The following is an 11,956-nucleotide window of genomic DNA, read 5'->3' on the forward strand; positions in this document are numbered from 1 at the left end:
ATTTGATGGTGCCAGGAGAGGGCTAAGAAACAGCCTGCCACTTAAGGCTGGGTGCTTCTGCTTGCCACAGAAAATCCAGAGCCCTGGAGACAAAGGCACCAAAGCTGTGCTCCAGAGTCGCAGCACAGGCTCCAAACAATAGACCAAGGTTCACAGCCCAGTGCTCTGTGCTGTCTTTGAGAGCACTCACTGCCTGTCACTGGTGGAGTGGCCAAAAAAAGAAAGGTCCCTTCTCAGCCTCATGGGTCTCCACTCCTGTAGCTCCTCAAGCAAAGATCAGGGGTGCACTGGGAGCCTAGGAAAGCCCAGGACTTCATGTATGCGGGCCAAACTCTGCCCCTTGAGCCTCATCCATCCCTAGTGGGCAGTTCTGAAGGGCAGTACCCCAGCTCTGAGGACTTGATGGACTCAGCCCTTTCCTAGAGCACTCTGTGTACACATGTAGAGATCGCCCCTTCCCAGAGGTGTCTGGTGGCTTCTGTCAACCAGATGGGTTATCACAGCACTTTTCCCATGAATCAGTGCAGCTCCGTCCCAAGTTGAAAAGATAATGCAAAATTTAAATGTCAGTTGCTTTGAGGATAACTGTTATCTTCCCTGAGGGGACCACTTGGTCTTATGTCAGACTAAATCCAATGGGCATCTACACCAGATAGATAGCATGTGCATGGCTCATGGTCATCTACATAGCTCAGCTCCTTTCTGTTGCTTTACTAGGCCTCTGCCCTGTCACCATTAGCATGTGGTGTTGAGTGAGGACTCAGGTCAGGTTTCTATTCTGGGATATGGGACCCTCTGTGATCCTTAGCCACAAATGTTGTGAAGCCTTCACCACAGTGGAGTGTCTCTGGGTCTGCTTTGGAGCCTGCATGGGGTACCATCGGCAGAGTTGACACCAAGAGTGCCTGCCACTTTCTTACTGTCCTCTGTTTTCTATTTCTAGTTCAGGATCTCAAGGGGCTTGGCTATGAGAAGGGGAAACCTGTGGGCCTGGTGGGTGTCACAGAGCTGTCTGATGCACAAAAGAAGCAGCTGAAGGAGCAGCAGGAGGTAAGGCCACAGGCAGGTAACTCAGCTCTGCCCCAAGTGAAGGGTCAGTCACATGAGTATCAATGTATGAGTGCTGAGGAGTCCCTGACAGGCAAGTTCCTAAAGAGAGGTCTGCCATCTGATCTCCCCTCCCCAGCTTCCTCCAGTGTCTGGGCATTCTCCTTTGGGACCCTGATGATCTGAGACATTGATGTTTGACCTCACCATCGAGGGGTCAACTGGGCAGATTAAGCAGGATCATAGCCCCAGAGCTCCTAGCCCCACCCTGCAATAGGCTGCAGCCTGATGTCAGCTACTGTCCTGGTTCTGTGGCTGAGAGTCCCTATCCATGCTGGGACATGGATGTGACAGGCTGCAGCTATTGCCCTTCTGAGCAAGGAGATATTTTCAATGAGCATGTGCCTGTCCACTCCACAGATGCAGCAGATGTATGACATGATTATGCAGCACAAGCGCGCCATGCAGGACATGCAGCTTCTGTGGGAGAAGGCGCTGCAACAGCACCAGCATGGCTATGACAGTGATGAGGAGGTAGACAGTGAACTGGGCACCTGGGAGCACCAACTGCGACGCATGGAGATGGACAAGACACGGGGTATGTGGGGCATGAAAAGAGGGTGAACCCCACTTAACCTGCACCACTTGGCCATGGCACATGGTCCAGAGGCTCCACCAATCCAAAAGTAGCACCATTGCTATCGACTACTGCCTCATCCTTACCACTCATCTTCCTCTCCTCTCTGAGCAGAGTGGGCAGAGCAGCTGACACAGATGGGTCGGGGCAAGCACTTCATCGGTGACTTTCTGCCCCCTGATGAGCTGGAGAAGTTCATGGAGACCTTCAAGGCCCTGAAGGTGGGGAAGCTGAAGGGCAGGCACGGACAGGAAGGGAATTAACATGTTGTTCAGTGTCTTCCAGCCAGAGGGAAATCACACTTTCAGAGCTGGGACCCAGGGATAGCTTTTTTTTCCCCTTAGGACAGGGTCTTGTCATGCAGTCCTCACTGATTTGGAACTTGTTGTGTAAACCAGGCTACCTGTGTTCTTTTGTCATGTACCTCTGCCACCCAATTGCAGAAAGGCACCGCCCTGCATGCTGCCCCACTGTGGTGGGCTCAAGAACCAGTGGGCTGATGAGACATGAATTGGCTTTTCTTTGTATCCCATAGCCATATCTACTTAGCATTTTGTGTGACAGATTGTTCCCAAGCTGGGTATTCAGAACAAATTGCTCTTAGAACATGAGCTACTCTTGGCCAGTAAACTGTTAACGTCCCAAACAGGCCATGTCAATAGTCACCTTGCCCCTTTTGACTTGAGTGCCTGGAAGCTCAGCCCCTTGAAGATAGCAAAAGGATGAAGAGCTTGATTTGTTTCAGTGGCGTCAACCACTGATGGTTGGGGCACATGGGTAGAACCAGTCTGGCCTGAGGCTAACTCAAGTTGAACAGGCATTGGAGGCAGAACTGGGACCTAGGGACAGCTGTAGTCCCCATGGCTGGCAACTTTCTCCTCTCTTCTGTTGCAGGAGGGCAGAGAGCCAGACTACTCAGAGTACAAGGAGTTTAAGCTGACAGTGGAGAACATTGGCTACCAGATGCTCATGAAGATGGGCTGGAAAGAGGGCGAGGGGCTGGGCACTGAGGGCCAGGGCATCAAGAACCCAGTGAACAAGTGAGTGCTGCCACAGGGCTGGCGGGAGCACACAGATGGACAAGTCCTAAGGTTCCAGAAACTAGTGACTAGTTCTGGTTTCACTAGTATGTGAAGCCTTGTTACCCACATTGCTTGACCGTGAAGCTGGCCTCTGACCCCATGTCTGAGTGAATCTAGAACCTGCCAACCCTGCCACCAGTCCCTACCCCAGTACCCTGAAGCCCTTTCTGTCTGTCTCATCCTGGTTCCTACTCATGACTGCTGGTTTTCCTTCCACAGGGGTGCCACCACAATAGATGGAGCTGGCTTTGGCATCGACCGGCCAGCTGAGCTCTCCAAAGAGGATGATGAATACGAGGCCTTCCGCAAGAGGATGATGCTGGCCTACCGATTCCGGCCCAACCCCCTGGTGCGTGCCTCCCTGACTGCCTGCTAGTGGCAGGGAGATGACAAACCCCTGCTCTAGCCCTCACAGGATGTCAGCTCTGCTGCCTGCAGTGTTGTGGAGGGAGGACCTATGGTTTTCCACTAACACTAATTTGATCTTTTTGGGCTTCCACAGAACAACCCCAGACGGCCCTACTACTGAATATTCTGGAAACACAAAGTCTACGTTCAGATCGGCCATCCTTGGACTATGGAATGTTCTGGAATCCATCTCTGCCCTGTTGTCACAAGTGTTGTGCTGTGTATTAAAGTCCCAATGCTCACCTGTCCAGTATTCTAGTTCCTGCTGTTGTCAGAAACCCCTTTTGTTCCTCCTCCAGTCCCAGTGAGGCTCATTGAGTTCACAGTAACTGGAGACCAGCCAGTTGATTCAGACTTTACCCCAGGCAGAGGAAAAAGAGGCTTCCAAACACTTCATGATATGTGCATGGACTGGTGTGGACTGGCACAGCTGGAGTGGGGGTAGGGCCTGTCTAGAGGCAGAGACCTGGGAGAGGGGCTGTCTCATGTATTGCTCACTGCATAGCTGCAAGAGCCCAGCTGGAGGCCATGATGGTCAATCTTTGCAGCCTTATCCCATTTGTGCTGCCCTGGATCCTCCCCAATCCTCTCCAGCTAGTCAAAGTCCTCAAGAGAATCAGGAGAATGATAAATACAGTCTTGCTCCTCTGGTCTTCCATCTCCCCAGTGTCTCCCTCTCCCAACATCTTGTATTTGGCATGACTCTAAAGGACCAAGACTTGGCAAGTGTGAAGGGTAGTGGGAGTGTGGCCAGGCGCTTGGCTGAGGCTGCAGTGTGTATGAGTTGTGAGTGTAGGGCCTGGGGGCGGGGCCGTGTAGGGCGTGGCTGCACTCCTGCCGCTCACGCCTGTGAGTAGGGCTGGGAGAGGTGAATGGACCTTAGGTAAGGTACTATTGTGGACTGTCTCTATGGTCCAACCCTACAGGTGACTAGGGTATGGAGGCGGAGTTATGAGCTGGGTGGAGGTAAGGAGGCGTGGCTGCAGACGTGGGACGCCTGAAAACTGGGAAGGGACGCTGTGCAATCGATAGGTGGACTGAGAAGGGGAGCTTATGGGCGGAGTCTCCTGATAGCAGGGCGGCCCTTCCGCCCTCCACCATCACCACCACCCCCCGCCGCCGCATACTGGCCAAGAACCCCAACACGGGAAAGGGTGACGACCAGCTCCTGCGCGGGGCGACCTTTGCGCGGGGCAGGTTCCTGGAAACGCAGAGCTCTGACGTGCTGCGGTCACAGAGCCAAGCGTCCTGGAGGCCTCGCCGGGGTCCGGGTGCCGCTGCCATGGACATCCCGCCCCTAGCCGGCAGGACTGTGGCGATGTCACTCTGCGCCCTGCCAGTGTCCTACGTACTCAATCAAGTTTCGGCGTTCTCACAGTGCGTTTTCGTCCATAAGGACCAGGGGGCTGGAGGGAGGATGAAGGGTAGCAAACTCCCATAGGATGGGAGCTGGGCCGGGGGAACGCCCGTGCAAGCAGAAAGCCCTCTCCAGCCGTGCTGTCAGGAAGATGAAGTTGTAAGTTTCTGGGGAAAGGTCGATGTGGAGCCATAGTGGGTTGGGGCGTTTATGGGTGTTCCAAGGATGCAATGCTGTGCTGGTTCCAAAGTCACCCAGGGTCAAAGTATTTTCCTAGATAAAGCCCAACTTACCCAACTTCCCTGGTACGCATGCCATGTTCCATCGTCTGTCTCAGGCTTAGAGTTAACTCCCACTACAAGCAATGACCACCCTGTCCCTGATTTCTATCTTCAGATAGACCCTGGAGGTCCAGCAAGTCCCTCACTCCAAAGCTCAGTTGCCCCAAACAGTGGGATAGAGAGGGCCTTAGCCGCATAGGCCTGGATCCCTGGTCCCTGTCTCCTGGGAGTCTCCTGGGAGTGAGCTAAGGGCCCTTTGGAAGCCTAGGTCCCTTCATCTATCTGGGTTTCACTATAGTCATGGGTGAGGGTCACAAGTTCTGTGCAGTGTCAAGATTAGTGTTATTGGCACTTTGGTTAAGTAAAACCAGGCTGGAGTTCATGAAATGTGGGCCCGGGTAGTTTAGGAGAATTGAACAAAACCTTGCTGTGTGGCACCAGACAGGTAGACTCCCCTCTCTGGGTTTTGGTTTGTTTGTCCAGCTGTGTTAAGGGAAGCCCAGAGACCTGGCTTCTGTTATCTATGCAGCTAGCTGAACTGTCTTATCAGACTGTATAACTGCGGTGTAACTGAGCAAGAATAGGGAAGAGCAGTTGGAGGCATTTGGACTTTAGTTGGGAGAAACTGGGAGCCTCAGGGAAATACTAGATTCCCCTCCCATCAGAGCCCAACCACATGAAGGGTGAGGCTCAATGAGTGACCTGGCAAATCCAAAGGAATGAGTATTAGCTAATGATGAAACACAGAAATAGGGAAGTCAGAGAGGGCTTCCAGGGGGAGCAATATGAATAAGCCTTGAAGGACGAGTAGGAGTTTACCAAGTAGAAAACCTAACCAAGAAGCCACTGATGGAGAAGTCAAGTTTCATTCTCCTTTGCTGACACTTTCTGAATAATTCCTCCAGGAGGTCTCACCCAAGCATGGCCTCCCCTGATTTTCCCCAAACAGGCCCCTGTTTGTGGTGCTGACAAGTGCTCTGATACTGGGTCTGCTCTTCCTGGCAGTCTACAGCCTATCTCATGGGGAGATCACCTACGACCCTCTCTATGCTGGTGAGTCACTGGGAGGTGCTGGGGAGCAGGGTTCTCCGGGCAAAGGCCTCCATTCTAGACTTAAGACCAACCCGAGGTCCTCTGTTAGTCTTTGAATGGTTCCCATTAACCGTGGAACTCAGAGGGCCTGGAATACATTAGACTGGAGAACCTCAAAGGGTGTCTTTCAGAGGTGGAACTCCAGAGAGAAGTAATTATGTCTCTCTCCCCTATGCCCTCCCCAGGACTCATGTAGCCTGAGCTGACCCTAACTCCTAATCGTCCCGCCTCTACCTGCGTTCTGAATGCTGGGGTAACAATGGTGCTTTGTCCAGCCCCAGACTTGGGTCTTCCTCATCACATATGTAGAATGTAGAATGCTATTATGTGTGGCCTGGTCGCCTTTCCTTAGACCTGATGTTTTTTTTCTTCTTTCTTTCTTTTTCTTTTTCTTTTTTTCCCTCTTTCTTCAAGACAGGGTTTCTCTGTGTAGCCCTAGCTGTCCTGGAACTCACTCTGTAGACCAGGCTGGCCTCGAACTCAGAAATCCAGTTGCCTCTGCCTCCCAAGTGCTGGGATTAAAGGTGTGCCACCACTGCCCGGCTGGACCTGATGTTTCAAGGCCAATTATAAACTGAACATAAAGCTAGTTTGGTGCTGAGAGCCTGTAATCCCAGCACTTGGGAATCTGCAGCAGGAGGATTTTCATTTGTCCCAGGGCAGCCTAGGCTACAGACCCTGTATCAAAAGAACAGAACCTGAGATTGCCCAGGCCCAAACTGTCATTGTGTTGACTTTAGCCACACCCATACTTGGCCCTGTCCTTGTCCATGTCAACCCCACTCACCTGCTCAGTCCCACCTTCTCTGTCTCCAGTCTTTGTGATCTTCTCCTTCACCTCGGTGGTGGACCTTGTCATTGCACTCCAAGAAGATGGCTACATGATGAGCTTCATGGATTTTTACACCAAGGAGGTAGTGTGGGATGGCTGGGTGTGGTCCTGGCCGCATCATGCATGCTCCTGAGCCCCACTCCTGCCCACAGGGTGAGCCCTACCTACGCACAGCACATGGCATCTTCATCTGCTACTGGGATGGTACCGTGCACTACCTGCTCTATCTGACAATGGCTGGTGCCATCCGCAAAAGGTGAGGGGACAGAAGACTAGGAACCCAGGAGGAGATTGATTCCTGGAGTGAGTCCCAAGTCTCGGGGGACCCAGAAGTGTTTGAGAAGGGGTGTGATCACCTGGGGATGGCTCGAGAACATTTCCAGGTTGACAACAGGTATGGAGACCCACATCTTCTGGACCGTTGGTATCATTCCCAGTGCTTATTGTCCCTGTGTGAGGTGCCATCCAGGCATATATTGAGCATGCTCAAGACCCATGTACTGTCTCTGGCTACCATAAATAAATAAATAAATAAATAAATAAATAGCCCGAGAGGGACCCAGATATAAAGATCCAGTGTGGCGTCTGGCCCTAGCGAGGGCTTGCGATGGCAGGTTAGTATGCCACAGCTATCCCCTTTTCCTCCCCAGGAAAAGGTACCGGAACCTTGGGCTCTACTGGCTGGGGTCCTTCGCCATGAGCCTCCTGGTGTTTCTCCCAGGAAACATCCTTGGTAAGGACAAAGACGCTGAAACTCCAGCCATTCACATGTCTAAATAACCTTGGCCAGCAGCCACTACACTCTTTACTCCCTTTCTACAGGGAAGTAAAGAGAAGATGGCGTTAATCCTGATTCCTCTTAGGGTTTCCCAAAATGCTCTTCACAGAGGGAGGGAGTCCAGTGAAGGCTTGCTAAGTAGGTCTTTGAAGACAGGGCAGAAGTAATGAGTCCCAGTGTTGAAATGGCTCAGAAAATGCTGACTGAGGGGACTGTCCGGACTGCTCCACCACAGCACACAGCCTTTTAGGGAGGTGGACCGTGGGGAGTTTGACTGCATTTATCCCAGGCCACCTCGGGGGTTAGGTGCTGGGCTGTAGGGAAGCTCTAAGACACCACTTCTGGGGTAGGAAAGCTCAGTCTGAGATGTGGGGAAGCCAGAGCTGGCTTGGGGTCCCCGGACCTGCAATGAGCCCAGGGCCATGGGGTCCTCAGACTCTTGGACATCCAGGCGCTGCTGGGAGTTTCAGAAAAGCAGAGACTGGAGACAGGGGTCCGTGGGCTGAAGACATCATCTAGCCCAGGGCCAGGGGAGAGGGTATGCTTCAGCTTGTCCCAGGGGGATGAGACCGTCCTCGGCTTGGCGGAGGCAGGCCTGGTGGCAGTTTTGGCTGACAACACAGAGAGGCCTTCTACGGGAGAACCTGTAGGGCCTTCCCTAGGTCCCTCACCTGGGTCTTGATGAAAGAGGCAGTCCATGGCTCTAAACAGTTTATTGTAAGGGTGGGCCTGAGATATGTTGTGCAGGGAGGAACGCCTGAGAAGGGAAGCTCATTGACTAAGCCCTCTGGGCCTCCGGGTACCTCTTTAGCTTGGAGAACTCTGTTTGAGCCTATGTGACCACAGGACACATTTCCTTATGTGAGAAGCATGGCACATGTTCTAAGTCAGGAGTCTGGCAGGGAGCTGGGAGTCACCTAAGCCTCAGGTGTGTGCCCACCTTGTCTCTGGGCCTCAACTGGCCCTACCTTACTGAGCTTCCTGGCATGGTTTTATGTCCCACAGGGGACATCCAAGTTGGGAAGCAAAGACACTCACACAAGTGTCAGGTCTATACTCAGGCAGGCCAGGGTAAGGAGCGTACTGGGAGCCACGAGGATAAAAGAGCTTGAGCAAGGGTACTGTAACTCAAGATGTCCAGGTGGGACTCTTGCATGGCCCAGTTGCCATTAGGAGCTCTGTCCTGAGCCACGTCCTCTCCTCTCCCTGGCAGGTAAATACAGTTCAGAGATGAGACCCACCTTCTTCCTCGCCATCCTGTACATGCTGGTCCCATGCTGGGCCGGCGTGAGGATCTTCAACCAGTCCCGAACACCAACCTCCTATACCCCTGACATGGTGAGTGCTCCCACAAACACCCGACCTAAGCCATGAATGGTGGCCGGTTCCTATCATCCCAACAGTGGGGACACTGAAACAGATTACCATGACTTCAAGGCCAGCATGGGCTTTATGGTAAGATTGTCTCAAAACTTCAGGGACTCAAATGTGGCTTGGCAGTAGGACATTGGTCTAGAATCACCCAGAAGGAGCTAGGCTTATGGCTCAGGGTTAGAACACTCGCCCAGAGTATGGGAGACTTAGGTTTACCACTCAGTTCATGTCTAAGTGACTGTATACTCGGGAGAGCCTCCTTGGCGCTCTGGGAAGTAGGAAGGGTTCCCAACCTCTCTGGCTAGCTCTGACTTTCTCCTATGGGGCAGGTACAGGAAGAGCAGAAGAAAAGCCTCCTCCAACGTCCGGCTGACCTAGCACTCATAGTATACCTCATCTTTGCTGCGCTTTTCACTGTCTTCCGGGGACTGGTGAGTCAGCCTTGGCTGCCCTGCTCTTTCACCTCCAGTCTCCCTTTTTAGCCTGCCTCTCCCAAATTTATTTCCTTATTCATTGCCAAAAGGACAGCGCTCTTCTATCTGATCACCCAAGGAAGTTCTTCACCAACTCTGACCTGACAAACACCTATTCCCTGTAGCCTCTTCTCTTCTCTGCAATCTTACGGTGAACCCCAAGGCAAGGGGAGAGAGGCAGGGAGGGCTGAGAGGGACCAGAGTGATTACTGTGGGCTCAGCTTGCGAGTTGGAGTAGGGAGGGGCCTTGTGAGATGTTTGACGTGGATAGTGTTTTTCTGTGTATCTTAGGTGGTACTTGACTGCCCCACGGATGCCTGCTTCGTCTATATTTACCAATATGAGCCATACCTTCGGGACCCTGTGGCCTACCCAAAGTTGCAGGTGAGAGGTCAGATGGGAAGAGCAGGCTGTGGTCCTGCCCAAGCTTCTCTGAAGCAGTTGTCTGAAGCCCCTGCCAGCCAGGCAGATGCCGTGTGGACTTCGGATGTGATGAGGTCCAGGTGCTTAAGGACACATCCCAGAAGCACTCCAGGGCTTCATCCACCTCCTTGGTCACCCTAATATTTAAGGACATGGCTCATTCAGGCTCTGATTAGCTCAGCCTGCATCACATGCCCCGGCCAATCATGTTAGCCTTGGAAATAGGGTGTTCCCACTTGCTAGGCCAGAGTCCTGTAGCAAAGTGCAGACCTAGTGTGGATAACGGGAAGGACCCTATAGAGATAGAGAGGAGACTTGAGGACGCCCCACCGGTGTCCTCACAGCTGTGGTCTCCCCTAGATGCTGATGTACTTGTTCTACGCTCTACCATTCTACTGCCTGGCTGTCTACGCCCTTGCCTTCCCTGGCTGCTCCTGGCTGCCGGACTGGGCCTTGGTATTTGCTGGAGCCATTGGCCAGGTAAGGGGTGGGGGTGAGATAGGGGTAGTGAAGACAAACCCAGGTCGAGAATTCCCTAGCCTGGGGGAGATGGCTTGATGTCCAGAACCCCTAGCTACAGGCAGCCCCAAGCACCCTAGTAAGAACTAGAGAGAATCATGATGGCATAGGGCTCAGTGGTACAATCCTGCCTCCATGTGCAAGCACATACCTTCCATTCCCCAGCACTGAAGAAACAAACAGAAACCTGGAGGGTCAGAGCCAGATGGATGGCTGAGTGGAGAGGTTGTGACCCATGAAGATGAATACAGGGGGAGGGCCTCCATGCATGGCAACAGTATAGAAAGGCAGTAAAGAAGACACCAAGGGAGAGAGAGATGGGAGACACTGGAGCTAGGTGTTGACAATTTTGAACTCTGCCTCTCAACATGTAAGGGGACAGGGGTAGGGAGCCGTGGAGGCCTTTGAGCAGTGGAGGGACCAGAGCTATTTCTGGGTTTCTGGTAGGAAGGACAAGGAGCCTGGGCTCAGCCAAGGCCGGGGCCCAGGGAGGTACCTCTGTGGGGCCGGACAGTAGACCCAGCCAAGGCAGGCCGGGGCCCAGGGAGGTACCTCTGTGGGGCCGGACAGTAGACCCAGCCAAGGCAGGCCGGGGCCCAGGGAGGTACCTCTGTGGGGCCGGACAGTAGACCCAGCCAAGGCAGGCCGGGGCCCAGGGAGGTACCTCTGTGGGGCCGGAACGGTTGTGATGAAGAAGAGTAGCATCGAGGCGGGAATGTTTAGAGCTGAATAGTTGCTTTAGGGAAGGAAGACATGAGAGTGGGCGTTGCCTGGGGTGTCGGCCTGACCTGCACTCCCCCTGCATCCGTGCCAGGCGCAGTTCTCACACATGGGTGCCTCCATGCACCCGCGTACACCCTTCACCTACCGCGTGCCAGAGGACACCTGGACTACCTTCTTTCTGAGCAACCTGCTGTTGGCACTGGGTCCCCACCTGCTGGCTTTCCGCTGCCTGTGGCGGCCAGCCTTCTTCTTGCATGCAGCGCTGCCATCTTCACCACAGGACCAAGTCAAGAAGCAGCAGTGAGCATGCGCATCTCTCTGCTAAGACAGCTACCCGTGCAGCCATCGTTGGCCTCCGAGGGTGGGTCAGCCATGGAATGATGGACATGCGGAGAAACTGCAATCCAGGCCAGAAAGGATCATAGGTGTTCTTGCTGCGTCACTATACCTCAAAAGTCACAAGGACTCCAGTGCCCCCTCCTGGAATCTAGCCATCACCTCCTCCCATCCATTTAATAAAAGCCTTTTTGATGTCTAGAACATCACCACCTAAGTGTTTCTGGGAGCTGGAGCAAGGGAAACCCAAGGGGAAAGTGGGGTGCTCACAGCCACAGTGGCTCTCTAGAATCAGAGCAACCAGCACATTCAAAGTCAGTGGGCTATACAACTCCACATTTCAGATGTGGAAACTGAGGCTTAGAAGAGGGGGAGGGCTCAGAAGGGTGACACTGGGCAAGAAGTCACAGTATGGGGACTGTGGATATAGGTTCATTGGCAGCGTGCTGCCGAACAGTCTCCGGTGCCCTGGGTTCATTCCCAGCACCACATGAACTGGGTGTGCTGGTGTACACCTGCTGTCCTTGCACTGGGGAGGCAGAGGCAGGAGGAGTAGGAGCACAGGGTCACCCTTGGCCACATAGCAAATGTGGG

At 53.3% G+C, this 11,956-nt stretch overlaps 2 protein-coding genes across 3 annotated transcripts in view; both read left to right on the forward strand.

Moving 5' to 3' along the window:
• Positions 1 to 3,775, forward strand: part of Sugp1 (SURP and G-patch domain containing 1) — a 29,737-nt gene extending 25,962 nt beyond the window's left edge. Inside the window, exons 9-14 of one of the 2 annotated variants that reach the window (XM_021218999.2) lie at positions 944 to 1,050; positions 1,468 to 1,645; positions 1,799 to 1,905; positions 2,579 to 2,724; positions 2,986 to 3,115; positions 3,269 to 3,416. In XM_021218999.2, the coding sequence (XP_021074658.1) occupies positions 944 to 1,050; positions 1,468 to 1,645; positions 1,799 to 1,905; positions 2,579 to 2,724; positions 2,986 to 3,115; positions 3,269 to 3,295 (695 nt within the window). In that variant the 3' untranslated portion in view covers positions 3,296 to 3,416. Of the gene's footprint in view, positions 1 to 943; positions 1,051 to 1,467; positions 1,646 to 1,798; positions 1,906 to 2,578; positions 2,725 to 2,985; positions 3,116 to 3,268 lie in introns of both variants that reach the window. The other variant, XM_029532107.1, reaches the window with a different exon arrangement.
• Positions 3,776 to 4,181: 406 nt separating this feature from the next.
• Tm6sf2 (transmembrane 6 superfamily member 2) lies at positions 4,182 to 11,566 on the forward strand. Its single transcript, XM_021219710.2, has 10 exons — positions 4,182 to 4,551; positions 5,762 to 5,865; positions 6,721 to 6,818; positions 6,889 to 6,992; positions 7,387 to 7,469; positions 8,728 to 8,852; positions 9,218 to 9,319; positions 9,653 to 9,745; positions 10,145 to 10,264; positions 11,118 to 11,566. The coding sequence occupies exons 1-10, from the start codon at positions 4,457 to 4,459 to the stop codon at positions 11,328 to 11,330; spliced, it is 1,137 nt and encodes a 378-aa protein (XP_021075369.1). The 5' UTR covers positions 4,182 to 4,456; the 3' UTR covers positions 11,331 to 11,566.
• Positions 11,567 to 11,956: the final 390 nt, after the last annotated feature.

The sequence above is a fragment of the Mus pahari genome, chromosome 19 (genome assembly GCF_900095145.1).
Source record: "Mus pahari chromosome 19, PAHARI_EIJ_v1.1, whole genome shotgun sequence".
NCBI classification, from domain to species: Eukaryota; Metazoa; Chordata; class Mammalia; order Rodentia; family Muridae; genus Mus; species Mus pahari.